The sequence below is a fragment of the Perissodus microlepis genome, chromosome 16 (assembly GCF_051167445.1).
Source record: "Perissodus microlepis isolate ML-2025 ecotype Zambia chromosome 16, ASM5116744v1, whole genome shotgun sequence".
Classification (NCBI taxonomy): domain Eukaryota; kingdom Metazoa; phylum Chordata; class Actinopteri; order Cichliformes; family Cichlidae; genus Perissodus; species Perissodus microlepis.
In genome coordinates this window covers 15,557,929-15,584,009 of record NC_140476.1, presented here as the reverse complement: position 1 = coordinate 15,584,009, position 26,081 = coordinate 15,557,929, and the positions used below count along the sequence as shown (strand labels likewise).

The window sequence follows — 26,081 nt, the reverse complement described above, 5'->3', positions numbered from 1 at the left end:
GTGTTACACAGCCCTCTCTATGCCCTTTTATATAGTAATTGATATGGTTTCTAGAATTTGTTTTTTTTAAGGTCAACTTTAACCTTGGGTGCTAAGAATAAGGGTGCTTAGCCAATCTTGGTACTCATGTGCCCCAAAGCCTACTATATATTGAAGGTTGAAGATTATACATTTTAGGGGAAAAAAATTACATCAGCTTTAGCCGTTATGGCAACTACAATCACGCAAAATTTGAAAATGATATCTTGAAAACTGGACACTAGACTAAGACAAACAGAATTCATACTCCCTTGCTTTGAAGGGAGCAAAAGCACATCACTCAGAATTTGTTATTTGAAATGATGGAAAGATGACTCATCCAAACTAAAAATAACCTCTGGGAACGGATTTCCACTGCAATGACAGAGTGATACAACCACTAATGACTCACTAAAAGGTAATAATACAGTGTTGCTTTTCCGTAATAACGGTATCACTTAACGAATAAAAACAAAAACAATGAATTAAAATCAAACAGAGCCTTTTAATTCATCAAACACTCCAGCAGTTCTTAAAATCAGTTTGAACCAAACAGAACAGAAACAAACTGCTTTTATCTTATACTTAACAGCTTGGCATTAACATTTTCTCTTTCAACAGAATTACAGTAAATGGTTAAAAAACAAACAAAAGAAACATCATGGGTGTACATAATCTGACACACAATGACAAAGATGAGCATGCAAGACATGAGTGTTTTCTTCCAGGCTGATTGACATTAAAATAACTCGAGGATGATACGTTAAATCTTTTTCTCCCCTCTTTAATTTATTTTTTTTTTTTTTTTTAAAAACAAAGTAAAATCAGAAAATTTTAAGTCAAGACAGAATTACAGAATTTACCACATGATGTAAAATTCCGAAAAAAAGAAAACCTGCCTCCAATCTGACTTCACGCGATTAAATAATGTAAAATTTAGAAGAATACCTGGTACGTTTACAGCCCTGCCTGTGCAGTACACACACTTTGTAGTTACAAATCCTTTGTTTCTAGAATGGCTCCAAAACGTCAGCTACCAGTTAACTGTGTTACACACTCAGTGGTGGACAAACCCACAATCCCCATAAAGTCCAAACTTCAGCCAAAGGTTGAGGATGCTACAGTTTGCACCTGCAGGTATGAGCCATTTTATTTAAGGTCTTTTCTACAGTCTGTTTTCTGAATACCACAGTTATTTAACAGTCAAGTAATTAGCTTTGAGGAACCTTTTACAGTCATGTTATCTTTGGCAGAACTGTTTATTTTGTACTGTATGAGGACTGTGATTGTGCCCCACTGTAGATGGAAAGCTGACGCTGCGTACTACATATACGCTGTAGAAAATAAGAACATTGCGCGTTTAGTTGCTGTCAGAGCTGGAGCTAGACCCCGACCGATTCCTCTTGCTATCATTTCTATCTTTGCCTTTCGTACTGTCTGGTCTTTGGCTGGCCGGGCTCCTTCGGTCTTTGGACTTGTCTCTTCTTTTAGAATCTGGGCTCCTATGACTCTTCTTTTTCTCTTCTCTGTCACTCTCAGAGCTGGTGCTACTGCGTCTCCTCCTCTGGCCGGCAGCCTCTCTGTCTTTGACTTTTCTATGAGAGGATCGATCCCTGCTTCGGTCTCGCCTGCCACTCCTGCTTCTCGAGCGCCTGGCTCTGTGCGAGTCCCTAGCCTTACTTCTGTCTGGGCTTCTTGTTCGATGTTCTTTATCCCGGGATGTTCCTTGTCTCTTACTCTCCCTATCACTGTTGTGTCTTCTTTCCCGACTCCTGCTGCGCTCTCGGCCCCTCTCTCTGTCCTTCTCTCTTTTTTCTTCTCTCTCTTTTGATGCTGAAGTCCTACCTCTGTCTTTGTTTCTGCTGCTTGATCTGTGCTCATCCTTTTTGGCAGCTCTCTCTTTACTTCTAGACTTTGTCCTGGTTCTCTCACCATTTCTACCTTTTGTGTCTTCTTTATGCTTTTTGTCAGACTCATGACCCTTATTTCTGTCTTTACTGTGATCAGATTCTGCCTCCTTTTCTTTCTTATGAACATTTCTATCTTTGCTCCTTGAGCGACCTCTCCTCTCGTCACTTCTGTGCTTGTGACTCTTCTCTCTGCTTTTTGACCTTTTCTTTTCTCGGCTTTTACTGCGACTATGGGATTTATCCTTTTTCTTTGCCTTGTGTTTATCATGCTTCTCATCCTTCGCTACAGTATCCTCCTCCTTACTTTTAGATCTATGAGATCGAGTTTTCTTGTCTTTTTTACCCTCAGTTGTATGTTCAGCTTTTGAACTGGAAGTCCGTCTCTCTCTTTTCTGTGCTTTAGCAGCCTCATCCTGACCCTCATTCATGTCACCTCTGTAAAAGAAATAGTAGAAAAAGAATAATAACAATAATAAACTTTAGGAGTTAGACAAAACATCAATTTGGCAGACAAAAAAATATTTTAAAAAAGTAACTTTTGTTTTGTTATATAATCAAGTGCACATCCACTCACTTGCCACTTTATTAAGTACACCTGTTTAGCTGCTAATATATAATCTGTCAATCACATAACAGCAATTGAGTGTATTTAGCCCACCTTATTATTGCTAACCATGCCTGTCGTTTTATGAGCACAGTGTACCCCATGTTCTGATGGTTGTTCCAACACAATAACATGCCATGTCACAAAGCTCAATCATCAAATCATGAGTTCACTGTACTCAAATAGTCACCAGATCTCACTTTTGGGACGTGGTGAAAGTTCATCATGGGCGTAAGGCTGGAAAATCAGCAACTGTGTGATGCCGTCATGTCAATATGAACCAAAATGTCTGAGGAATGTGACCTGCACCTTGCAGAAGAACTAATACAGTTCTGAAAGTAAAAAGGGGTACAACAGTACTAGCAAGGTGTACTTAAAGAAGTGGCCAGTGAGTGTACATGCACCATGTGATATAATGTTGATGCCTGCTCAGTAATCCAGGTAATTTCATCTGGATGCAGCATTTTTAGTGGGAGAAACATCTCACTCAGCTAAGTGACTTCTTCTGAAACTGGGATATCATATGATATGGGAATTTTATTATTAAGTATGCACCATATACCACATGTAACTCTATGTTGTGTATGTCAATAATAATCGTATTGAGTATGCATTTGGGATTGAAAATATTTAATTTTTCTAACAGACAAAACTCATAGGACGAGTCAGAGTGATGGAAGCCACCTCAAGACAACATGTGCATATCTGAAACAAAAATGATTTAGTAGGACTCTCCCTGCCCTGCAAAGTAATTCTGATTAAGGGTTTTGAGAGTGGTCAAATTGAGTTGTCATTTCTGAGGGGGAAAAAAGCCACTCACATGGCTCATTTATTAACTTAAAAAAAAAAAAGTCTGTCACATCTTTATGTATTAAGAGTTTCAAAGGTACTGTAACTCAAAAGAAATGGCTTAGGCCCTTAAAAGTTTTAAAAAGTGTGGTACAATGAAATCATACATGTTGGGAATAATATTCCAACAGTTTAAATATTCATGCTTTTTCAGTGGTCACTGCAGTTTACCAACAGCTTGTCTGTGGTCATCTCAGGTACAAGGCTCAAGGCTCAGCACGTTCTCCGTTTTATGACAAACACTTCATCTCTGCTAGGTGCACAGCAGAGGTGTCAATATTTACCAGCTTAGGAGGAAATGGAGCTAAAGCTGCTGATTGGCAGGATCCATTTGCAGTGTTCACAACCTTTTTACTGCCCTTTCAATTGCTTTATATTTTTTAATATAAAGCAATGCAAAGACCGTAAAAAAAATAAAATAAAAATCATACATGCACACTGCAATGTATGATTTTTAAATCTGAAATATGGAGCCCAACAAAAATTTCTTCTCAAGTGCTTTAAAGTGGATTAAGTAAAAAAAAAAAAAAAAAAAAAAAAAAAAAATAGTCCTGCCTACAGGGAACTTCTACAACTTTACAACATCTTTGACTTTAAGTGATATCATCTTACCTGTCACCCTTAATCCATCGCTCTCCTGTGACTGCCCTCATCCTCTGACGCTGCATCTCCTGTCGCCAGTGTGGGGGAGTTTCACTGCGCCGAAAACGATCTCTAGACCTTGAACGAGAGCGTGATGGGGTCCGGTATCTCTAGATGGGAGAAACATAAATCAGCATCTTCAACATGCCTGTGCATAAGTAAAATCAAAACAAAGCTTATTATAAATTCATCTTGCTGTATGACGTAAAGTGTGCAAAACGTTTGGTCCACCTACCCTTGGACCCCTGCCTTTTATCTTCCTGCCAGATCGAGTCATCACGAGTCTTCTGTGATATGTTGATTGAGAGTTGTAAGCTGCACCAGTACTGTAGGTGAGGGAAGGCGTGAAAATGAACAAACTGTATTACTTTTTGATATTTGTGATATTGGCTGACTCTCAAACACACCTTTCTCTTGGTCTTTCATCTTTATTTCGCTGATCCTTGTTAACCTCCTCCTTTGACTTCTGGGCTATCTGGGGACTTATCCTCATAAGGAATCGATTTTCAGGGATGGGTGGGATTTCTTCAGGACGCACTGTAGATGTAACCAACTCATCTTGTTCCTTCTCTTCAGCACTTTCAGCTTCTGATCTGTAAAGATTTTGTGGGTCAGTAGCAAGACACTTGGTGCCATTTACACAGCAGACAGTGAAAAGTTGAAAATAAATGAAGTACTTATTCTTGTCCTCCTTCTGTTTCTCTTTTTGCTTCTTTGCCTTCTTTTTCCGCTTCTTGGATTCTTTTTCTGACTCTTCGCTCTCGGAGGACGACTCTGAGGAGCTCTCAGAGTCACTGGAGCTACTGCTAGAGCTTGATGAGGCCCTCTTCTTCTTTTTTGCATCTTTTTTTGCTGCAACAACATAAACAGCATTATTATGATGACTGAAACTCATTTAAAAAACAAACAAAAAACTTTGAATATACTTTATTTAAACACACCTTTAGATTTGGGGATGAGCTCTCCACAGTTCAAAACTTTCACCTCAGCGTACGGTCGGCTGTTGGGGTCCGTCTTCTGGCTCTCCATGGTTTGAATGACTTCTTGGCCAGAGATCACGTGACCAAAAACCACATGCACACTGAGAAAATAAAGTGGTAGCAATGCCTCATTACATGCTGCGTGCATTGTGCATAATGGGATCAATTAATAATTCAAAATGTAGTTGGGAGGCACTTACCCGTCGAGATGTGGAGAAGGTTTTGTTGTTCTGAGATGTGAAAGCAGGACATTCAAGGGGGGAAAAAAAAGAAGCATCTAATCACTTTCAAAGTTCGGAAATGCAACTAATAATGCACGAGGTCAATTACAGGTAGGAACAGATGTTGCTTACATGAAAAACTGGGATCCATTTGTATCTTTACCCCGATTGGCCATTGACAGCAGGTACTCCTTGTTGTGTTTGACTGCAAAGCTTTCGTCTGGGGGGGAAAAGGAGAAGATTGTACTGACATCTTGAAGCCAAAGTCAGTTTGGATAATAACTGATGGCATTCACAGTGGCCTCTTTACCTTCAAAAAAGCCTCCGTAAATGGATTCGCCTCCTCTTCCATTACCTATGATTAAAAAAAAAAAAAAAAAAAAAAAAAAAAAAAAACCCCAACAAAAAACCATGAACCATTGTATCACAAAAATTAAAAAAATCTGTTGACTCATAAGTAACACCATCCTTCCATGTCGAATATAAAATTTACAAGTCCTGTAAACTCACCTTCACTGAAGTCTCCTCCTTGAATCATGAAGTCTTTTACAATTCGATGAAAAAGGCATCCTTTGTAGTGGAGCGGTTTCTGAGTTCCCTTCCCAATGCCTTTCTCACCTGGACCAAACCACAGATCTGATTAATAACCTGTGCTGTTAATTGTCATCATTTGTGGAATAGTTTTATTGAGTAAATTCATTCACCTGTGCAGAGACATCTGAAGTTTTCACAAGTTTTGGGACAGATGTCTGCAAACAGCTCCACCACGATTCTGCCAACTGTGAGGAGACAGTGAGATCAGAGAAATTTACTTCTGTGTAAAGTACAATGGAGCACACTGATCAGTGGTTACAAGAAGTGTGAATCACTGAGTTAATCATCACACAACACAATCTCTTAAACCAAACAAGAAGAAGAGAAAAACAAAACAGATGAGGTTATGTATCCATTCACTGCACTGTCAGTCTGTGAGTTTCATCATTATAATTTAATCTATACAAACACCCATTTTACAAAAGAACAGGTGTTATAGGTGCACAAAAAGTAATTCATTTTTAAATTTACTAGTACACATCAAATGCCTTGATTAATAGTAAGGATGGTAAGATTTGTGATGACACAAGACTGCTCACTTTCTTGCAGAAAATGCACAAAAAAATAAAATAAAATCCACTAGCGCTTCTAAAAGAAGTTTTTCCTGGTCTAGAGTTCAGGATCTGAACAGGAAATGGAAATAATGTTAATAAAAGGACTGTGTAGATGTGTGCAAGTTGAACCCTGATGGAGCTTTCATCTGACAATATAATATAAACTGGCATTGATGTAGTTCCAGACTACACTGAGGCTATTTTCAGCAAATTTTAATAAACAGTGTGTAGTGTTCATATACTGAAACATTTTACTACCCCATTCATGTCTTTAAGGGCAGATTACAGAGTACTGTTGAACAAAGCTAAAGATTATTGCCTTCACTTGTCACATTTTTTGACATCCATATTTTTCCCTTTGCCAGCTGCTGACTAGCTTGTTTTGGTCAGCATTAACCTCATCTTCAGACTATGAATTAACTGTGATGTTTTGCTCACTTGGTTGATCATGCAACCCATCTATAGTCCTCACTGCAGGGGACTTGGGTTTAACAGCTTGCTGTCTGTCCCCTCACTCTCTTCCCACCCTCCTGTTTGCCCTGTTCTATTCAGTACAGGAAAACCCCCCCACAAACTGAAAGAAGACCGAAAGAAAATAAACCACGTGTGTACCAAAAAGCAGCCAGAATTTTCTCCTTCTTACCAAGTACATTGCTGATTCCAATGTCAAGGAAGCAGCGAGGGCGCTGTACCTTGATCCCCATGATCACCTGAAAATGAGAAATAAGGTATGAACACAAGGATGACAGAACATCGAACAACCCCCACTCTGACCATTGAGACCTTACCAGTAACTTCATTCATGAGCAGAAATTAAACACACGGGTGGCTTCTTTAAATGTAACATAAAAGTTCACTTAAGTTCTGTTCGCCTGCATGATATCAATACAAACAAAGTACCGATACAGTTCCCATGCGACTTATAGCAGCTGCATTATCTGCAAATTAGCCTCGGCTAGCTAACCGCGCGATTAAGTATCGGTCGACTGGTTGAGCGGACAGCAGACACACGTTTTCATGCTTAAAAATAACAAATACCGACGCTTACACACACTCACTAACGTGGACCTTCACGTTACAGTTTCACACGCCCCCCCACCGTATCTTTTTAACGGCAGGCCTAGCGTTAGCATTAGCATTAGCAAGTCACCTATCGTTATCGCCGCAGACATGTACATAGAATTTACTGCAAGAAGTGAGCGGTACATTTTCAGCAAGTTTAAACGGCGCATAAAAGTAAGACTGACGCAACAGTACATCACCTGGAAAACCGAATATACCGCACCGTAAGGCGAGCAGCTCTCCCAAACAAGCAAAATGAAGTTTCATTCAGTGCTGGGCTCAGTGTTTTCTAAAGATGGCGCGGCGAGGACGTCAATGTGTTTCCAGAGCCGTGCACCGGTCAGCGAAAAGGGCCATTTTTACCCTGAAACTGGCCTGGCAGGCGCAAATGCTCGATTGGGCTGCCGAGTCACTTTCCTGCAATGACATAAAACCAGTTACATTTGCCGTTTCATGTTGCTAAAAATTGTGACCACTTCATATCCATAGTTTATTACGCAATTTTGGCTTGTTATATTGTATTTTATGTTACTGAGCAATTCTACTTTATTTGGGCTACTTTGTTATACGGTCGGTTCAATGTTTTGGTTACTGTAAACAAGTAACATTTTGAATGACTAACAAATAATTAACAATTTAGAAGCTCTTTCTGCTACTGTTTATTTTGTTCATAAGACACAATTACGGTTTAGTATCTTCAAATTTCGATTGGATAACTATAAATTTTGAGCATTTAAGCATTTCAACATTTTAATTTACTCAAAAGTAACAAGGATTTTGACACATTAAGTCAAAACTTCGACAAAGCTTTGCCTGGGTAAAGTTATTTTTCCATCACCAGAAACAAACTTTCATAAAATAAAACAAAATATGTTTTATCATATTTTACCTTTTTCTATTGATTGATTGATTGATTTGCAAGAAAAATCATTTAAATATATAAACCTGAACGAGCCACTGCCTGAAAGCCCTAATCCAGGGTTTAATAAACTCTCATTGCCTTATGTTACTGCTACGGAAGTAAAACTTCAGCGCACACATGTAGGGTAAATTTGACTTTGAGCCGTTTTTATTACCTTTTTGTATTTGTATTAAGATATGTGATGCACGAATCTCGATTATACACAGAAATCTAGGCAAGAATGCAGCTGTAAGGGCAAGTCCGAGGTTGTTGGGGGGTTTAGGTGATTGCTTCTTTAAACACGTGAGGCAGCAGCCTCCACTTCAGTCCAGTGGTTACCAGTAGAAAGCCTCCGAGCGGACAGTTTCTTCACCAGCTTCTTGGTTAAAGAGGTCAGCCCCTCATCCCGAGTCAGTGTTTGTTTCTGTGCATAGTTTGAGATGTTTTTGTGTTTTCGCAGACCATGTCATGCAGGTTGTTTTCATCCCTCCAGGCTGTAACTGTGTGGGGTTTGATCTCAGCTCACATTGAGGAGGTCAGAGCAGTGGACACAGGTACAATGAAGAGCTGAGCCCAAGCCTGCGATGATGTTTCGCCTCCGATCTGTGAACTCCTGCTTCCGTAGGCTCCTTCATGGAGGGGCGGTGACCAGAGACCAGGTGCTGGAGCAGCTGCAGGTGTGCTCTGCTGAAAACCATGTGTTTGATGTAGTGGGCAAGAACAAGGCTAAGCTCACAGTGGACCACGTGAACTATGCTGTGCGGTTGCTGTGGCAATTTCAGAAGGAGAGACCGGAGATGCTCCGGACTGTGGACCTCATCAAGAGTCACCAACAGTTCCTGACTCTTCGGGTTTTGGCAGAAAACAAAATAGATCTCATGGATGACTTCATGTTGATCGATATCCTCTACGCTTTTCTTAGGTACATGGTCACACATTATCCAGTGTATTCAGATTATATGACTGCAAAGATTAACATGCATGCTTTCCTTCTAATAGGCTGAATATGGAGCCACATGACTCTCTTATTCAGCAACTGGTTTCAGAAGCATGGCTAAGAATAGATCGGTAAGAAAATGTTGGCCAATTTAAAAAAAAAAATTGTGTAATGGTTAAAACACAGTCATGATTTACTTTTTTGCAGGTTTCCAATGGCTTCTCTGTCCAAATTTGCTGTCTGCTTAAATGATCAGCACCTTCAGCACAGTCCTCTAATGGGTCGCATAACCAGCATTGTGAATGAGAGGCTGCCAACTATTGATGATGCCAGGTTTGTTGGGCGACCCATGATTTATCAGTGTTTTGAATATAACCACCTCTTGTTGTGTCGTCACTCCCCCCGGCTTTATTATGTTTCAGGATCCTGACTGCTCTGATGATCAGCGTGTCATCCCTGGTGTCTCCCCAGCTGCGGGACGCTCTCATCAGCAGAGCCGATCACCTGCTGCACACCACGGATCCCTCGAATTACAACATCCCGCGACGAATGGTGCAGTTTCTGCGCAACATCAAGTACATTCACAGACCGCTGCTGGAGAGGTGCAATGAGTTCTTCCTGCGTAACATCCCCAGACTGGATGCAGAGAATCTCAGCATCATCCTAGGGCTGTATCAGTCACTGCAGTTCAACAACTGTGACTTCAGGCTAGCTGCTAAACAAAAGCTGACCGAGCTGATCGACTCGAGCATCGATCCTTTCTCCTTCACCAAACTGTTTGTTGCTCTGGCCCCTATGGCCACTCCAGAGATCAGAGAAAGGTTTGTTTCATTATCAGTAGCGTGATATGAGGGGAAATCTCTTTAAAGCAGTTCCCACTGACCTGATATCCACTTTGATTCTTTACAGGTTGGAGAACACAGCTCTCTTGTTGGCGGATGAGCTCAATGCACAGCAGGCACTGGCTGTAGCTGAAGCACTAGAAGAGATTCAGAGCAGGAACCTTAGCTTAATGAACAAGTGAGTTGTTTATGTGTTACCACCTGTTACAGTATGCCTGGTTTTGTCTTCACCTTGTGTGTCGTGTGTCTTATCATCAGTTCCTGGATCAGAGCCTTTGTAGGTGACCTGACAGTAGAGATAATCAGTAACTATAACTAATCATTTTTCAGAATTGCATCGGTAATCCAGAGAAACCTTCACCTCTACAAGTCAGTGGAGGTGGCCAGAATCACACAAGCCCTTTTTCTGTTGCAGTATCAAAACCCCGAGCTCTTCGCCACACTGAGAAACATTTTGATCAAGTAAGTGTCTGCCGAAGGCGCAACTGCTGCTTCACAGTTTATTTGGATAAAATGCAGACTGACGCCCTTCTGTCTCTCAGGTTTTTGGAGCACAGCGTCTTCCCGTACGAAGTGACCATGCTGACCCGTGTGCTCTCCATGCTGCCCTGCCCGCGACTCGAGGAGGCCGTGGTCTCTCGGGTAGACGCGGTAGTGGAGCAGTGTAATCTCAGCGAGCTTAACACCATTTCTTTTGCCGTGGCCAAGTGGGTGCGCAACGATCAGTCCTACCGCCACAACACTCACAGCAAGTACGTGCGTCTGCTGCAGACGCTGAACCGCTGCGGGCACGAGAGGCTGCAAACGGCCGACCGGCTGGACTTACTGCTGGACGAGCTCAAGTACGTCTCGGGGGAGTGGTTTGAGGAAATGCTGCTGGACAAGACCATGATCACGCTGCAGAGGATGATCGACCAAATAAACTGGACCAACGTCCCCGAACTGGCCTTCTTCCTAACCAGGATAAATCATCTCAGCCCTCCTCTGATGGACAGAATCGCCAGTGTGACTGTTGAACACATCCATAAGGTGCTTCAAGAGACATTCATTGGATCACTATGTTAAATACTGCATACTGACATCCTCTATTCTTCATGTCTCTTTTTTTAAGATTCACTACTCAGCTACATACGCCACACTCCTCCCCTTTTCTGTCCTTAACTATGACCCTCCACAAGTAGACGAGCTGTATGATGCTTGTATTAAGCGCTTCACTCCTCATCTCAGTAAGTTATTATGTGTGATTGCAGATTATTTTTCTTTCTTATTTTTAGGCTTACACTCACTGTATGTACTTGTAGGCTCCTTTGACCCACATCTGCTGGTCCTCCTGGCATACTCCTTGGCTGTAGCTGACCATTTTCCCGAGGAACTGATCAGAGCAATTTTCAGCATAGACTTTCTGGGAAAGCTGGATTCACAACTGGAAAGTACGCTGCCAGTTTCCTTAAATTTGAGCATCTGTGCCACAGCTTCCATAGTGAAATCAGATAGGACTAATATAAGTGTTTATATTGCTTCCTCCAGCCCTGCCCGATGCGCTCAACATGCGGACACGACTGCGGCTCATGGAGCTCAACCGTGCCGTGTGTCTCGAGTGTCCGGAGTACCAGGTGCCTTGGTTTCATGAGCGCTACTGCCAGCAGTTGCATAGGAAAGGTAAGAGGATGCCCTGAAATCTAATTTTCTCTTTTTATGTAGGCTTGGTTTAAAACTGCTGCAACTTAATGCTATATCAGTTACATGGGAGTTGTTTGTTTTTAGGGAGTGGCTCTGTGAGTCCTGTGCAGCAGCAGATCCACAAAATGCTGGGTGAAGTTCTTGGTGGCATTAACTGTGTGCAAATGGCAGTTGTTACGCCATATTTTTACACCATAGGTGAGTAATATGAGGTGACCGTATTTTCTTACACTGTTTTTCTTTTGTAAAAGTCTTTAAATGTATTGCATGGACTGATTCAGTTCAAATATTATCAGTTTAACTCCTAATCAAAAGCCTTTCATATAGTTATATTAAATTTCATATGACACATGGTAGGAAGCAGTCTTCAATCAGCACCACAGGGGCTGTTACTACAAAGGAGGATTTTGTCATATCCAGATAACTTAAGGGTTAATAATCAGTTGTTCTGTTGCCAGTACACTCACCAGTAATTGTGATTGGTCCGATGCTGCCAGTGCCACCCCTTTCTTATGAACATGGGGGAGGGTTAACTTCGCAAGTTGATAACTACCTTTTTGTGACCATTTAACCCTAATATTAAGTGTTAGGGTGAGCGAATCCAGATAATAGCTTCATAGTACAGGCCTCAGGTGTGCAAAAGGTAGTCTCTTAGATTTTATTTTAAAGAAATCCTGAAAGATCATCACAAATGGTGTAACTGGGAGACATAATCTTGACTTTCTCAGGAAAATACCATAAACAAATCCTGATCCAGATTTCCTTCTTTCTCGAGGAGCTCTGCACATGACACGTCACTTTGTCTTTTTCAGACTTTGAATGCAAACTAGACAAACACTTGAAGCCGCTGTCCTACATCGAGCCAAGCACACTGCAGATCTCAGACAGAGGAAAAGTTCACTGGGACACAAGCTCACTGGAAAACATCAGGGATGAGCTTCCAACTGGAGCTCAGCGGTATGGAGATCCTTATATGTACTTGTATTTACACAGATCAAGGATACTTAGTATGTTGACATCCTCACTTTGCCTTTTTCTCAGTGTCGCTGTCGACTTTCTTGATTCAAAGTACTTCTGCAAAAACACTCATCACATGAAAGGTGAAGCCCTGATGAGAAAGAGACACCTTGAAATTCTGGGATACCGTGTTGTTCAGGTGAGACATTTTTACTCTGGTTGATGTTAAATGTCGTTCTCTAACTGCATCCAGTTTAAATACTAGCAATATTACAATAGACCTGCTGTGCAGTAATTGGTGATGTTTCGGTTTCGCAGATCCCTCACTTTGAATGGAACTCTATGGAGCTTTCAACACAGGATGCCTGGAAGGAATATCTAAAAAAGAAGATATTCAGATAGCGTTCCTCCCGAAAGCCCTTATTTATAAAATCATGATTGAAATGTTGCTTTCAGCACCGAAGTCGGAGTTTCTGTGACTGAACACACAGCACAGAAACTCCCCACATATTTAATTATAGTCTAAAGTTGACATGAGTCTACCTCATTCACCTTAAATGAGATTGTGTATTATGTGCTTTTGTAATTAATAAGATTTTTTCTAAATAAAATCTGAAAAATTGTATTTTTGCTTTATATTTTCAATATTTAGATCAGTGAACTTTTGCAAAAAATGACTGTCCAGCTTTTAAACATCATTGCATATCTGTTACTTATAACTAGTGTTTTACTGCATCATTATATGTTTATGCTGACACGTGTCAGATTGCACAGGGCCACACAAGAGTGGACTCCTGAGTTTTTGCAATCAGGGGATCACACATCCAACAGTATTTAGATTTTTTTTTTTTTAAAGTTGCTTTTATTTTTCTGCATACATGATGTTGACCTCTTAAAACACCAACGTGTCTAAAATACCAAAGAGCCGTGGTATATTTGTGACTGATTTCAATACTATAAAAGAAAACCATGTGTTGGGGAATTCTCAGATGTGCTATAGAGCGAGGGTTCTCAGATTGTGGTCCATGAGCACAGTAAAATGCACTAGTACATAATTTAATCATCCACAATTAAAATGAGATTCACTTAAAAAAGTTTAAACACTGATCTACTCTTCAAGATCACTTTCAGCACGGCTATCCTTTTTTTTATTCCTCTGTGCTTGCATGGGCTCTCTGCAAATGTTGAGGATGATGAGGCAACAAACAGCAGCTTTCAGTGGAAGAGTCACATCAAAGACTAATGCACAAATAATGTGTTCCAGTGTCACAGAACCAGATTTTGCCCCTTGCTGCTTCTTCCTTTTACCCAAAATAGAAATCTAGAGAAAGGATTTTGTGCAAGACTTCTAAAAGTAGAAGCTCTGCTAGAGAAGGTTTGGAGGTACACATGGACACTATGTATGGGAATTGAAATCAGGTACGCGTAGAGTAATGAAACCATTTTTCTGTGTGGACTCTAATCACATGCTGGCAGCCTAAAGTAGCACTCGGTCATTAAAACTTTATAACATGATGGTACATTTTATTAAAGAAGGGCAGGCATGTGTGAAAATGAGAAAAATAACCTGCTGAATAAAAACATGTACAGAGTATTCTCTATCCTGCATCAGTAACAGTGAACATGCATGATGTGTTGTTACAGTTTGGGCATTCTGGCTGCATTCAGGCGCATACAGACACACGAGGCTCCGGCTGCATAACGCATCTCTTTGATCATGCCAGTCCACTGTTTCTTGTCATCTTCATATCTATTAAAAAAGGAGTCAAAATAAGTATAAATGAATTAAAATATTTTGTGCCCCCCCCCGAAATAAAATAAATATCATGTAGATACTGTAATACATAATGCAAAAGTAAAATAAAAAACATACTGCCAGATGTCAATGACTTCAGAGGGTGTACACTCTTTGTTCTCATTCTCCACCATAGCAAAGCCTCCTACAGCATACAGCAGTCCGCCACAGCTCACCAGGTTGATTGAGCTCCTCTCCTGTGGAAAATCTGTAAATGGTGTCCACCTGCAAGAAGATGCACATAAATGTAACATGAAGCAATTCCTGTGTGCTTTTAATTTCCTGAAAGATCTATTTAAAAATGAGCTTTGTAGGCCTTACAGAATGCCTTTTCTCTCATCAAAACGCTTTTTTCAGATACCACTCGTGTCATGTCTGCAAAGTCCTTGCTTCCTCACACAGCCCAGAAACATGCATGTTGGGTTAGTTGGTGATTCTAAATTGGTTGTAGATGTAGTCTGAAAAGTTGTTTGTCTCTCTGTATTAGCCCTGTGATAAATAGGCGACTTATCCAGGGTGCACCCACCTCTCAACGAGTGACAGCTGGGGTAAGCTCCACAACAATCTGCCAAGAGCATTAAAGACCCTACTGCAGTTTGTCCCAGGGAAACCAAATCCTTTCATCTTTCTGTCCAGTTCATAAAAGAACACTTCCAAGGGGGGTTATTTTCAGAGATAGTGCTGGTTGTCCATCATTTTTAGTCAACCATGCAGTTCTTTTAATGTTTAGAGGTTATTATCTTGCAGTCTAATGTTTCTAATCATTCTAATATCAAAATAAAGTTCTACTTCCTGCAGAGGTAATGCCTTTACAGGGCATCAGAGGGTGTAGTAACACAGGTTTCTCCAGCATTGCCTCTGTTGTGTGAACAAGGCTTAAATTACTTTATTGTAACTTCATCATTTTCTTAATCTACGAGAGACACCTCGAAGGGACGGTTGTTGTGAATTAGCACTATATAAATACAACTGAATTTAATTTAATGACAGGCCCCATTTCTCCATGAAAATGAAGGGCTTTTCAGTTTTTGACTTTGCCCTGAATCTTTAATTTGTCAATAATCATTATTTATTCCAGTTGGATTACCACTCACCTTTGTACTGTTTAATATTGTCTCCTGGACATTGGCTGCTCATGTTTGATTTAAAAACAGAAAAAAATGGGGGGTTGTGTAAAACCTTTTAATGGTAGTGCGAAAACAGTTTTTAGTGAATCTATTTGTATGTTTTTTAACAGTATCTATATCTTCTACAAATCAGAAAATCTAAATCTGGTTTAAAAAAGGGAACTTGTATGGTTTATATTAGCAGCACCTACTTGTTGGTCCCAAAGTCGTAGGCTTCACACACAGCTGTCAGGCCTTCTTCATTGACACCTCCAGCAACAATAATCCTTCCTTTGTGGATAACAGCCCCAAACATGGATCTGGGTGTCTTCATGGCAGCGACCTCTTTCCACTCTGACTTCTTGTGGTTGTATGCAAACATCTTATTGATTGCTTTACTTTATTAACAGACAGAAACGATTCCAGGGAAGAGTTAATAACATGTGAAAATCGTGGTTTGACTTAACGTGTAAATATTTGGGGTATTTGCAGCCTTACTTCTCATCGGTTTTTCCTCCAATGCAGTATACCAGCCCGTTCTCAGAGACCACACAGTGGCCGTGGATTTTTAAGGGCAACTTTTTTGTTTCTGTCCATTTCATTTTTCTGAAGACGCAGATAATAAGGGAATAGGAAATGTTCAATGCAGAACCGTGAAGCAAGGCTTTTGTAAAATGTGCTGAACTTACTCGGTGTCATAGCACATGACGGTGTCGTGAGACTCGTTGGTCTGTAAATCTTTTCCTGCTACAGCAAAGATGAGATTCTCAAATTCACCCATAGCAAAGAGACACCTGGGGGAGGGCATGGGTGGCAGAGCGATCCATTCAGCAGCAAGACTGTCCAACTGCAAACAATGATTTCAGATTAAGAAAAAGATTCAAATTGTTGCTTTAATATGAATGAAAGGAGCACTTTCTACCTGGTAGAAGTAACACTGCAGCGTATTCTCTTTCTCGTCCTCATCCACAAACAGTCCTCCCAGCACATACAGGTTGTTCTTCTTTGTTGTCAGACTGACGTGGTTTTTGGGGATTTGCTCAGCCATTGCTGCCAGAAAACATTCATTTTCCTGGACATCGTAGGCCACCGCAGCTGTGTTGTTAATCATCAGAACCACATCTCTGCCATACATGCCATATCTGCGGTTATCATTCAGGTAACCGGGCAGCTTCCCCTCCTCTCCTTCCTCCGCATCTTGCCCCTTTTTCTTCTCAGGTAGCTTCCCCGCAAAGGCTTCCTTGATGATTTTGATTTTTTTCTGGAGCTCAGGATCAGCCTTGACGAGGTCATCTTTCTCCACTTTCTCCTTGAAGTACTTCTCCGGCAGCAGTCGGAAACGGATGAAGTCAAAGGCCTCCACCAAAGACTTCACACGCTTGTCCTTGTCTTTTCTGATCCACCTCATGAGACACTCGAACACCGCTTCTTCCTTTTCCACATTGAGCGCATCTGCTCCGATAATGGCAAAGAGTTCAGGTGGCGCAAGCCCCAAGAAATCATCATCCTTGGCTATGGTTTCAAAGTGATCTGCGACGTAATCTCGAGCCGCCATTGCCAATCTGGCACAATTCAGCATCAGTCCCAGTCTGTAGATGGCAAGGCAGCTTTTCTTGTTCAGCCTTTTCTGGAGATAATTCACACAAACTGTGAACACTGAGGGAATCTGGAAGCGATTGGCAGCAGTCAGAATATCCTGCACGTTGTCATCGTTGATGTCAATCTCTGCTGAGTACATGTAATTCACAATCACCTCCATAATATTGGGGTCAAGGTTCTCAAGAACAACCTCTTTTTGGCTTGATTCCTTACCGTCCTCTGAAAAGTAGAGCTCCCGGAAATAAGGACTGCATGCTGCCATAATGAGCCGATGGCAGGGGATGCTTCTGTCTCCGACCTTTAGGATACAGTCAATCAATTTATTCTCATTGAGAAGCTCCTTGAGCCCATCCTGGAGCAAAGTGCTCTGAAACAGACGAAGATCTTCCCTCAAACCTTGGGGATCCATTCTTGTGGGACAGGAAGTAGATTGAAGTGAGGGAAAACTGACCGTCCTTGCTGGTGAAGACAGAGAACTATAGACAGGCAGGTCTGAAGCCAGTTCAATATAACTGTGCCCCTCTAAATATAGCCAAACACCCCATCCATGAAGAATTCAGGTTGGCCAAAGCAGTGCGCTCACACAGCTGTCATGGAGTAAAAACAACTGATGTGCCTCGTCACCCTGAAAGATTAGTAACAACATTGTTGTACCAAACAGAAAAACACATCATCTCCTTATTTTATTCACTTTTGACTAAATTAAAAAAAAAAAAAAAAAAAAAAACCCCACACAAAACACTTTTTAAACAAAGTGGCACCACAGTGCAATCCAGTGCTCTGCAGGTTTACACAAACAGCTATACCACAGCTGTGAGCAGGGACGTCTACATGTGGATTGAGTCAGAATTCAGTGATAGTAATGACTTCTACGCTACAGTGTGCAAGCCTGTGTCGGTGTGTGAGGCATTTCCACAGGAGTTACCAAACAAGCAGCCGGGGGTCAGTGAACAGCTGCAGCCACAGGAGCTCAAGGCCTGTTCTCAGACCATTGTGTCCCTTACACACACAGTAGCTACAAAAGATATAAAGACATCAAAAAATTTACTTTCCACCATCTGTTTGAATATCTTTATTTATATTACATTCAAGTTCACTACAAGAAAATGTTTTATATAGTAAACGTCACAATTTACTTTTCTTTTTTAGGAAACTGCACTCAGCAAAACTGTACATCTTTTAACCAGAGCTATAAGCAATATTGTCTATACAAGCAGAACAACTACATAAAATATGTACATGTGTTTGATGTTATCTCAGCTCATTACTTCCCACAGCCCTTGAAGAGTGAAGCCGTCCTTTAGCTTTTCAATGGCGAGGCCGAGCTCCTCAGAGAAAACCGGCTCACGGTCTTGTTGCTTTGGGAAAACAAAACAGAAATCAGGTTTATAGCACTTTTTAAGTTTTATAGCAAGCTGTCATGATTGTATTATTATATATATATTGAGATTTTACCTTATTGCCATCTGCAAAGTAGGCCTGCAACCAAACACATAAACACATGTAGTTAAAAAAGCTAATGTAAATTAAAATAAAGCATTCTGCTTGTAGTAAATAGTTGATGACTCCCAGACACGAGCGCCAGGCAACATAAATTCATGTTTGTTCATTATGCTGGAGGATATTAGCTAATAGCTATTCTGAGAGTGTGAAAGTTAAACCTTTGATTCCCAGACGAGTGATGAGTGTAAGGGTTGCCAGCAGGCACACTCACAGTAAATGCATCGGTCTGCTCATCGGGCTCGATTTCCACGTCATCGGGAGGCTGTTCCACTGTGAGCTCTTCCAAAGGCTGCGGCTGAAATCGTTGTTAGGACAAACAGTGCTATGACAACACGATCAGCTGAAGAGCCGGGAAAGCCAGCTACATTAAAATATCTCCTTAACAGCTGTGAACTCAAAAATAGACTTGCAGGCTATTTTTGAGTTTGTGATTCTTATATTGTGTATGTATGCCTACCTTTTCTTCCATTTCATAATCCACTCCAAAGATGGGGTTAGCAGAGTACACTTTATGCAAGGAGTTGATTTCTTTGAGTGCATCTTGGAGTTTTTCCACTGGGTCAATCTTAAACCCAAGCACGTACCCACCACTCTAAAAATCACAAAGTGGATATTTTGGTATATTAGAAGACCAAAAACTAAAGAAGAAAGTCCCAATAATAGAATTATATCAGAAGACTGTAAATGACATTGCATAGAAGTTACCTGGCGTGAGCTCTCTATCACCAGCGCCAAGCCAAACTTTGAGTCTCTTATTCTGATAGACCACTTGAGAGGAAATAAAATATGTTATACACCATCCTGATCTGCGTTGAACAGGACACATTACTTCATAAGAGAAACAAATAATAAGACTTCTGATTTATGTGGCAGGCCACTTTATTAGGTATATCTTGCAAGTACCGGCAGGAACTGCTTTAATTTTTTGGAGCATAGATTCAACAAGATGCTGGAAACATTCCTCACAGATTTTGGTTTATATTGACACAACAGCATCACACAGTTGCAGCAAATTTGTCAGCTGCATGTCCGTGATGAGAATCTCCAGTTCCACCACAACCCAAATGTGCTCTTATGGACTGAGATCTGGTGATCGTGGAGGTCATTTCAGTACAGTGAACTCACTTTCACCTTTAAGAAACTTGTTTGAGATGATTTGAGATTTGTGGAGCATTATCCTGCTGAATAAAACAGCCAATAGAAGATGGGTACGCTGTGGTCATAAAGGGATGGACAAAATCAGCAACAATACTCAGGTAGTACCAATGATACTCTTTTGTTACTTTAGGGCCCAAAGTTTGACATGAAAATATCCTCCACACCATGATCCCACTACCAACAGCCTGAGCCTCTGATACAGGACAGGATGGACCCAAGGTTTCAAGTTGTTTGGACCAAATTCTGTTGCAGCAGAAATCAAATTCTGGTTGATTAAATTTTTGCATTAACTACACTTGATGAGATGTACCTAACAAAGTGGCTACTGAGTGTGTTTTATAATCGTAAACACATAAAATGCATTTACAGATAATGACTGATTGTTTCTATTGAGCTTTACTAGAAACATTTTATGAGAGAGAAACATTTCCCTGAATAAAAATCATATAGTTCTGTTTGGGAAATATGTGAGCCAATCGTGTTCAGGACAATTTTAACCATGTGGTGGCAATCATATCCACGCCTAACGAAGGTAAAGATACAGATAAGTGTACTTATCATTTGTTCCTGGCTGACTGTGTCCATTCACATGACATGCTCTGATAAGATGTAGGCAAACTGGGTTGAACTAGGAATTAAACTATAATGTTGTGTAATGTGTGTAACAGAAATCTAACAATCAGAGCGTCAAACTTTTAAAGCAGATTTAATCAGATTTCAGTTGCGATTCTGTATTTATTATATCTCAGTGATCACTGACATGATAATCAAACAGTTCTTCTCCTATTTATTTAGAAAGATACTTTAAATTAACTGCAGAAACAATTGCCTACACTGTAGTTTTTGCCAAGATGTTTGCCAAGTGGTAACAATTGCTTCTAGAAGGACCTTGACTGTACTTACAATCTGGAGGTAAGGAATGCTGACGTTGAAGCTCTCATTCATGTTTGCGTGCCACACAATCCGAACATTGGTAATGAAAAAGGTTCCAAGGTTACCCTAAAACACAGCGTCATCAAAGGAAACTCACTTTCACATATTTAGAGATTATTTTCTACAAATATGTTTTCACATTTTTTAAACTGTCATAATTTAAATGTGAACCGCTTAAAACAAACAAACAATGGAAATAAGTTGATCTTTGCGTTTCTGGTACTTACTGCACGCACACTATCATGCGCGTCTTAATATGCTTACATGTGTTTGTCTGTGATATTTATTGGTTTGGGATATGTATTGGAATTCAATAAAACCAATCAAAGAGCTCTTCACAAAAACATCTCAATCGCCTGTAAATACTTCTTTAAAACAATGTGGTAACTTGTCCGTGCGTGCATATTATCTGAGAAACACTAAACAAATATTTTAAAAGTCACACTAGTACCTGATCGCTGGATAAATTCCAGACTCCATTAATTTTATCATACACTTGCTCGCGGGGCAGGAGTCTAAGCTGCTTATTTTGAATCAGTGCAGCTCGCAGTTTCAGGTCCCGGTACATTTTGGAAGTCTCATAGGCTCTGTAACAACACAAGTCACATTTTAAAACAATGAGAAAGATGTATGTTTGATAGATAATTTAAAAACTCCCTCAGTGCTGTTTTACCTGTGGACAGCGATGACAGAGGTGAAAAGCCTCGGACTTCCTGGAACCACATTTGTAAAAATAAACTCAAATCTCGTGTTGTTGGACTTGGTCAAGATGTAGAGAGCTTCAGTTTGACCTCTTAATTTCTGGAAGAGAGTAATTACTTCCTAAATTACCAACACTTTTATACACTTTAATTCTTAGCACGTCAAAAAAACCCAAAAAACAACAACAACAAAAAAACAATGCTGCCGTAATTTGTCCTACAGGTTTGACATTTGTCCACTTTATGTGAATAATGGATAAAAAAAACAAACCTGTTGGCACACTTAAGGTGCATCAGTTAAGAAGTGTTAATGAAATTAAATATTTTTGATGTGAGGAAGTGTAAAAACATCCTGAACAAATAGTTTAAAACAGAAACAAAACACACAGGTAAAACGAGAGTTTACTTACTGAGTTGGCTGTCCTTGTTGTGATGTTAATGATGGTGTTGTAACCTACAGCTGAAACAAAAAAGAAAAACTTCAGCCCCCTGTCTGTTTGTCACTGCCTGTGTCTCTAAACCATAAATCATATCAGGTCTCACTGACATCTTGCAAACCTTCCCTTTCACTCTTCTGCACTCTCTTCTTCTCCTCTCCTGTGGAACGTACATCACTATGGATGGTTGACCCCAGGTAGTTAAACTTATCCACCTTCACTACTGCTGCTTCACTGTTAAACCTGTCACCTTTTTCATTCCCACACATATACAATCTCTGACTCGTACCGTACAACTCACCACCGTCTCACAGTCCTCGTACATGTCCTGAACCATCTTCACATACTTCTTTGTCAATCCTGACTTCCTATAAGCAGTAGCACAGTTCTTCTCTGGCCAACCTACCATATATTTTCTCTTGATCCAAAACAACAAAGAACAACTTATATTGACCTTCTCCATCAACACTCTCAAAGCTAACATCACATCACTATTGTTCTTTCTGAGCATGAAGCCATACTGCAGGTCACTGATTGTAACCTCTTCTTAACCTGGCTTCAACAGCTCTTTCCCACAGCTTCATAGTATGGATCCTAAACTTTATCTTTCTGTAGTTATAACAGCTCTGCAGCTCACCCTTTTTCTTAAAAGTCTCTATCAGTACACTTCTTCTCCATCCGCCATGATTGTTTTAAATCTGGTGAAAAAGTTCACTCCCCTCACTCTATACCTCCACAGCTACAGTGGGATGCAAAAGCTTGGGCAACCTTGTTAATAGTCATTATTTTCCTGTATAAATCGTTGGTTGTTACGATAAAAAATGTCAGTTAAATATATCATATAGGAGACACACACAGTGATATTTGAGAAGTGAAACTAAGTTTATTGGATTTACAGAAAGTGTGCAATAATTGTTTAAACAAAATCAGGGAGGTGCATAAATTTGGGCACCACAAAAAAAGAAATTAAATCAATATTTAGTAGATCCGCCTTTTGCAGAAATTACAGCCTCTAAACGCTTCCCGTAGGTTCCCGTAGGATTTTGAGCAGTGTTTCGGGTCGTTGTCTTGCTAAAAGATCCAGCCCCAGCGCAGCTTCAGCTTTGTCACTGATTCCTGGACATTGGTCTCCAGAATCTGCTGATACTGAGTGGAATCCATGTGTCCCTCAACTTTGACAAGATTCCCAAGATTCCCAGCCCCTTGTTATGCCTAAATAACTCAATTTTAGTTTCATCAGTCCACAGCACCTTATTCCAGAATAAAGCTGGCTTGTCCAAATGTGCTTTAGCAAACCTCAAGCGGCTCTGTTTGTGCTGTGGGCGGAGAAAAGGCTTCCTCTGCATCACTCTCGCATACAGCATCTCCTTGTGTAAAGTGCGCCGAATGGTTGAACGATGCACAGTGACTCCATCTGCTGCAAGATGATGTTGTAGGTCTTTGGTGCTGATCTGTGGGTTGACTCTGACTGTTCTCACCATTCGTCGCTTCTGTCTATCCGAGATTATTCTTGGTCTGCCACTTCGAGCCTTAACTTGAACTGAGCCTGTGGTCTTCCATTTTCTCAATATGTTCCTAACTGTGGAAACAGACAGCTTAAATCTCTGAGACAGCTTTCTGTATCCTTCCCCTAAACCATGATGGAGAACAATCTTTGTCTTCAGGTCATTTGAGAGTTGTTTTGAGACCCCCGTGTTGCTACTCTTCAGAGAAAATTAAAAGAGGAGGGAAACTTACAATTGACCCCCTTAAATACTCCTTCTCATTATTGGATTCACCTGTGTATGTAGGTCAGGGGTCACTGAGCTTACCAAGCCAATTTGAGTGCCGATAATTAGTTCTAAAGGTTTTGGAATCAATAAAATGACAACATGGCGGGGCGATCGTAGCTCAAGAGTTGGGAGTTTGCCTTGTAATCGGAAGGTTGCTGGTTCGAGCCCCGGCTTGGACAGTCTCGATCGTTGTGTCCTTGGGCAAAACACTTCACCTGTTGCCTACTGGTGGTGGTCAGAGGGCCCGGTGGTGCCAGTGTCCGGCAGCCTCGCCTCTGTCAGTGCGCCCCAGGGTGGCTGTGGCTACAATGTAGCTTGCCATCACCAGTGTGTGTGAATGGGTGGATGACTGATTGTGTAAAGCCCTTTGGGGTCCTTAGGGACTAGAAAAGTGCTATACAAATACAGGCCATTTACCAACAGTGCCCAAATTTATGCCCCTGCCTGATTTTGTTTAAACAATTATTGCACACTTTCTGTAAATCCAATAAACTTAATTTCACTTCTCAAATATCACTGTGTGTGTCTCCTATATGATATATTTAACTGACATTTTTCATTGTAACAACCAACGATTTATACAGGAAAATAATGACTATTAACAAGGTTGCCCAAACTTTTGCATCCCACTGTATGTCATCTGGACCAACTGTGTTTCTACTCTATATCCTCTTCATAGCTACCCTCCCTTCCTCCTTACTAAACTTTTAACTAAACAATTCAAATAGATTAAAAAAAAAACATGCATACAACACAAAGTCAAATAATGGAGGCATTCAGGTGTACTTACACAAATTGACTCTTGGCAGAGCCAACGAGTGCCAAATGATTCTCAAATTTGTCACCAAGAGCCGTCCTGGAAAAAAGTGAACACCATGATCCGTTATTATTTTTGTTAGTAGCTCTCAGCATCAAGGTTATCATCGTCAGACTGAAAACTAAAAATGTTAAGCAATAAAAAACTCAAATGTAACGAGTAAACCCTCGCTGGACAACTCACTGAAATGGAATTGAGGTCAAAAACTCAAAATGAAAAGAATGAAAAAAATTAAACTATAACAAATCTGGTCTGGATATTTTCAGTCTCTAAGGTAGCAAAAGCACCTCGGTCTCCGTTGTTTCCTTTCGTATCTTCAATTGAGTCCAGGCAGTCTATGAGCACCTCTCCAGGACGTGTTTTCATCTGCCTATGAACAGCATGGATTACAATATTGGCACTCAGTGCGTGCGATATAAAGCCACCGCAAAAACGAAAACACTTTAAACTTAATATAATTATCAGGAAAACCTCGCATCACAGTGTCGGCGTAAATAATGACGCTAGGCAATTAGCTTAGCTAAGCTCCATTAACCAGTTAGCCTCTACGGGCGGTGACAAATTAACTTACTGTGCAGTGATGTCAAACCTAACATCTCGGTCTTCCCACAGAGCATCTAAAACAGACGCCATCACTGCAGGTTATCACCCCCACAGCTCCTTGCGGCAAAGCTTACTGAACTTCTGCAGTCGATATTCCAGCTAAAGAGGCTAATCTCAAAAAGCCATCCAAGCGTCATAATCACCGGGGCAACAGACGGCAAGCCGAAAGGCCAAAAATGTGTATCCGTGCTTAAAGCGAATACTTGATCCCTAACCATTTTCAGACAAACTACGTTTGATTTAACCCCCTTTGATTAAAAAAAAGTGCCTGGAAAAGAAAACCAAAAGACGCCCCCCGACTGGCCCTAATTCTTTTCCATATTTGTTTTATTTCAATCATAGTGCCAAATGCTTCAAATTTAAGCCTAGCTGGATTTCTAATCAGGGCTTTATTATAAGCAGGTATGATAAGGAGGACGGTGCTAATCAAAACAAAACAAAACAAAACAAAACAAAACAAAACAAAACAAAACAAAACAAAACAAAACAAAACAAAACAAAACAAAACAAAACAAAACAAACAACAACAACCAACACCAGGGGAAAACAGCTTTATATTGAAATTATAATGTTGAGTTGCTTACATTTTAAATTGAGATAATATTTTTGTGAAAACTTTTGAAAATCTATACTACTTGCGTGTGTGTTTATGGTATCATATGCTCTGGATTTTCAATTGTACTGATTAGGATTTTATAAAACGGCAGTACAGAATCCACAAATTTAATGGTGGCAAAATACAATCGGTAGTTATACCAGTTTCCACTTACTGACATTATCCTATTTTACTGCAGACACATCACCATAAATGGAATTAGTGGAAACAGTTGTAGTGCTTAAGTTAATAGATGCAACGCAGACAATCATCATTTTAGATTTTATTATTAAAATGTTTTTAAAAATCAC

At 40.4% G+C, this 26,081-nt stretch overlaps 4 protein-coding genes across 8 annotated transcripts; 1 reads left to right on the top strand and 3 right to left on the bottom strand.

The window, feature by feature from the left end:
* Positions 1-503: 503 nt before the first annotated feature.
* Positions 504-7,767, bottom strand: ppig (peptidylprolyl isomerase G (cyclophilin G)). 2 transcript variants are annotated; one of them, XM_084908496.1, is made up of 13 exons: positions 7,658-7,767; positions 7,016-7,082; positions 5,929-6,003; positions 5,735-5,842; positions 5,535-5,579; positions 5,357-5,444; positions 5,204-5,233; positions 4,965-5,104; positions 4,701-4,875; positions 4,431-4,616; positions 4,259-4,349; positions 3,994-4,133; positions 504-2,363 (listed from the first exon to the last, which is right to left on the bottom strand). In XM_084908496.1, exons 2-13 carry the CDS (start codon positions 7,074-7,076, stop codon positions 1,379-1,381), a joined length of 2,124 nt encoding a protein of 707 aa, XP_084764622.1. In that variant the 5' UTR covers positions 7,077-7,082; positions 7,658-7,767; the 3' UTR covers positions 504-1,378. The 2 variants fall into 2 exon arrangements, with proteins under 2 accessions (XP_084764622.1, XP_084764621.1); XM_084908495.1 differs by having other exon boundaries at positions 7,635-7,747.
* Positions 7,768-8,449: 682 nt separating this feature from the next.
* fastkd1 (FAST kinase domains 1) lies at positions 8,450-13,374 on the top strand. 3 transcript variants are annotated; one of them, XM_084908190.1, is made up of 16 exons: positions 8,450-8,727; positions 8,829-9,012; positions 9,118-9,257; positions 9,335-9,403; positions 9,480-9,605; positions 9,695-10,093; positions 10,182-10,292; positions 10,445-10,576; positions 10,657-11,143; positions 11,226-11,340; positions 11,416-11,544; positions 11,642-11,773; positions 11,879-11,992; positions 12,607-12,751; positions 12,836-12,950; positions 13,070-13,374. In XM_084908190.1, the coding sequence occupies exons 2-16, from the start codon at positions 8,920-8,922 to the stop codon at positions 13,151-13,153; spliced, it is 2,391 nt and encodes a 796-aa protein (XP_084764316.1). In that variant the 5' UTR covers positions 8,450-8,727; positions 8,829-8,919; the 3' UTR covers positions 13,154-13,374. The 3 variants fall into 3 exon arrangements, with proteins under 3 accessions (XP_084764316.1, XP_084764314.1, XP_084764315.1); XM_084908188.1 differs by having other exon boundaries at positions 8,829-9,257; XM_084908189.1 differs by having other exon boundaries at positions 8,450-8,745; positions 8,829-9,257.
* A 77-nt stretch (positions 13,375-13,451) lies between these two features.
* Positions 13,452-17,930, bottom strand: klhl41a (kelch-like family member 41a). 2 transcript variants are annotated; one of them, XM_084908193.1, is made up of 7 exons: positions 17,465-17,930; positions 16,575-17,377; positions 16,342-16,499; positions 16,151-16,258; positions 15,865-16,050; positions 14,625-14,771; positions 13,452-14,501 (listed from the first exon to the last, which is right to left on the bottom strand). In XM_084908193.1, the coding sequence occupies exons 1-7, from the start codon at positions 17,658-17,660 to the stop codon at positions 14,390-14,392; spliced, it is 1,710 nt and encodes a 569-aa protein (XP_084764319.1). In that variant the 5' UTR covers positions 17,661-17,930; the 3' UTR covers positions 13,452-14,389. The 2 variants fall into 2 exon arrangements, with proteins under 2 accessions (XP_084764319.1, XP_084764317.1); XM_084908191.1 differs by having other exon boundaries at positions 16,575-17,928.
* A 378-nt stretch (positions 17,931-18,308) lies between these two features.
* Positions 18,309-25,347, bottom strand: bbs5 (Bardet-Biedl syndrome 5). The gene is made up of 12 exons (XM_084908194.1): positions 25,144-25,347; positions 24,860-24,942; positions 24,546-24,611; positions 21,957-22,006; positions 21,519-21,646; positions 21,297-21,432; positions 20,816-20,911; positions 19,460-19,522; positions 19,212-19,346; positions 18,966-19,049; positions 18,707-18,730; positions 18,309-18,609 (listed from the first exon to the last, which is right to left on the bottom strand). Exons 1-12 carry the CDS (start codon positions 25,203-25,205, stop codon positions 18,508-18,510), a joined length of 1,029 nt encoding a protein of 342 aa, XP_084764320.1. The 5' UTR covers positions 25,206-25,347; the 3' UTR covers positions 18,309-18,507.
* Positions 25,348-26,081: the final 734 nt, after the last annotated feature.

Excerpts from the sequence above, each read along its gene's own strand:
- klhl41a (XM_084908191.1), bottom strand. The coding sequence starts at position 17,660 with ATGGATCCCCAAGGTTTGAGGGAAGATCTTCGTCTGTTTCAGAGCACT. Across the intron at positions 16,500-16,574 it reads TGCAGTGTTACTTCTACCAG|TTGGACAGTCTTGCTGCTGA; the intron begins GTAGAAAGTGCT and ends CATTGTTTGCAG. Across the intron at positions 16,051-16,150 it reads GGAGGAAAAACCGATGAGAA|TAAAGCAATCAATAAGATGT; the intron begins GTAAGGCTGCAA and ends CTGTTAATAAAG.
- ppig (XM_084908496.1), bottom strand. The coding sequence starts at position 7,076 with ATGGGGATCAAGGTACAGCGCCCTCGCTGCTTCCTTGACATTGGAATC. Across the intron at positions 4,876-4,964 it reads GCTCATCCCCAAATCTAAAG|CAAAAAAAGATGCAAAAAAG; the intron begins GTGTGTTTAAAT and ends ATGTTGTTGCAG. Across the intron at positions 2,364-3,993 it reads CGATGGATTAAGGGTGACAG|AGGTGACATGAATGAGGGTC; the intron begins GTAAGATGATAT and ends TTTCTTTTACAG.
- fastkd1 (XM_084908188.1), top strand. The coding sequence starts at position 8,920 with ATGATGTTTCGCCTCCGATCTGTGAACTCCTGCTTCCGTAGGCTCCTT. Across the intron at positions 11,545-11,641 it reads GCTGGATTCACAACTGGAAA|CCCTGCCCGATGCGCTCAAC; the intron begins GTACGCTGCCAG and ends TGCTTCCTCCAG. Across the intron at positions 12,752-12,835 it reads CTTCCAACTGGAGCTCAGCG|TGTCGCTGTCGACTTTCTTG; the intron begins GTATGGAGATCC and ends CCTTTTTCTCAG.
- bbs5 (XM_084908194.1), bottom strand. The coding sequence starts at position 25,205 with ATGGCGTCTGTTTTAGATGCTCTGTGGGAAGACCGAGATGTTAGGTTT. Across the intron at positions 24,612-24,859 it reads AGGAAACAACGGAGACCGAG|GACGGCTCTTGGTGACAAAT; the intron begins GTGCTTTTGCTA and ends ACTTTTTTCCAG. Across the intron at positions 22,007-24,545 it reads TCTGCCAAGAGTCAATTTGT|CTGTAGGTTACAACACCATC; the intron begins GTAAGTACACCT and ends TTTTTGTTTCAG.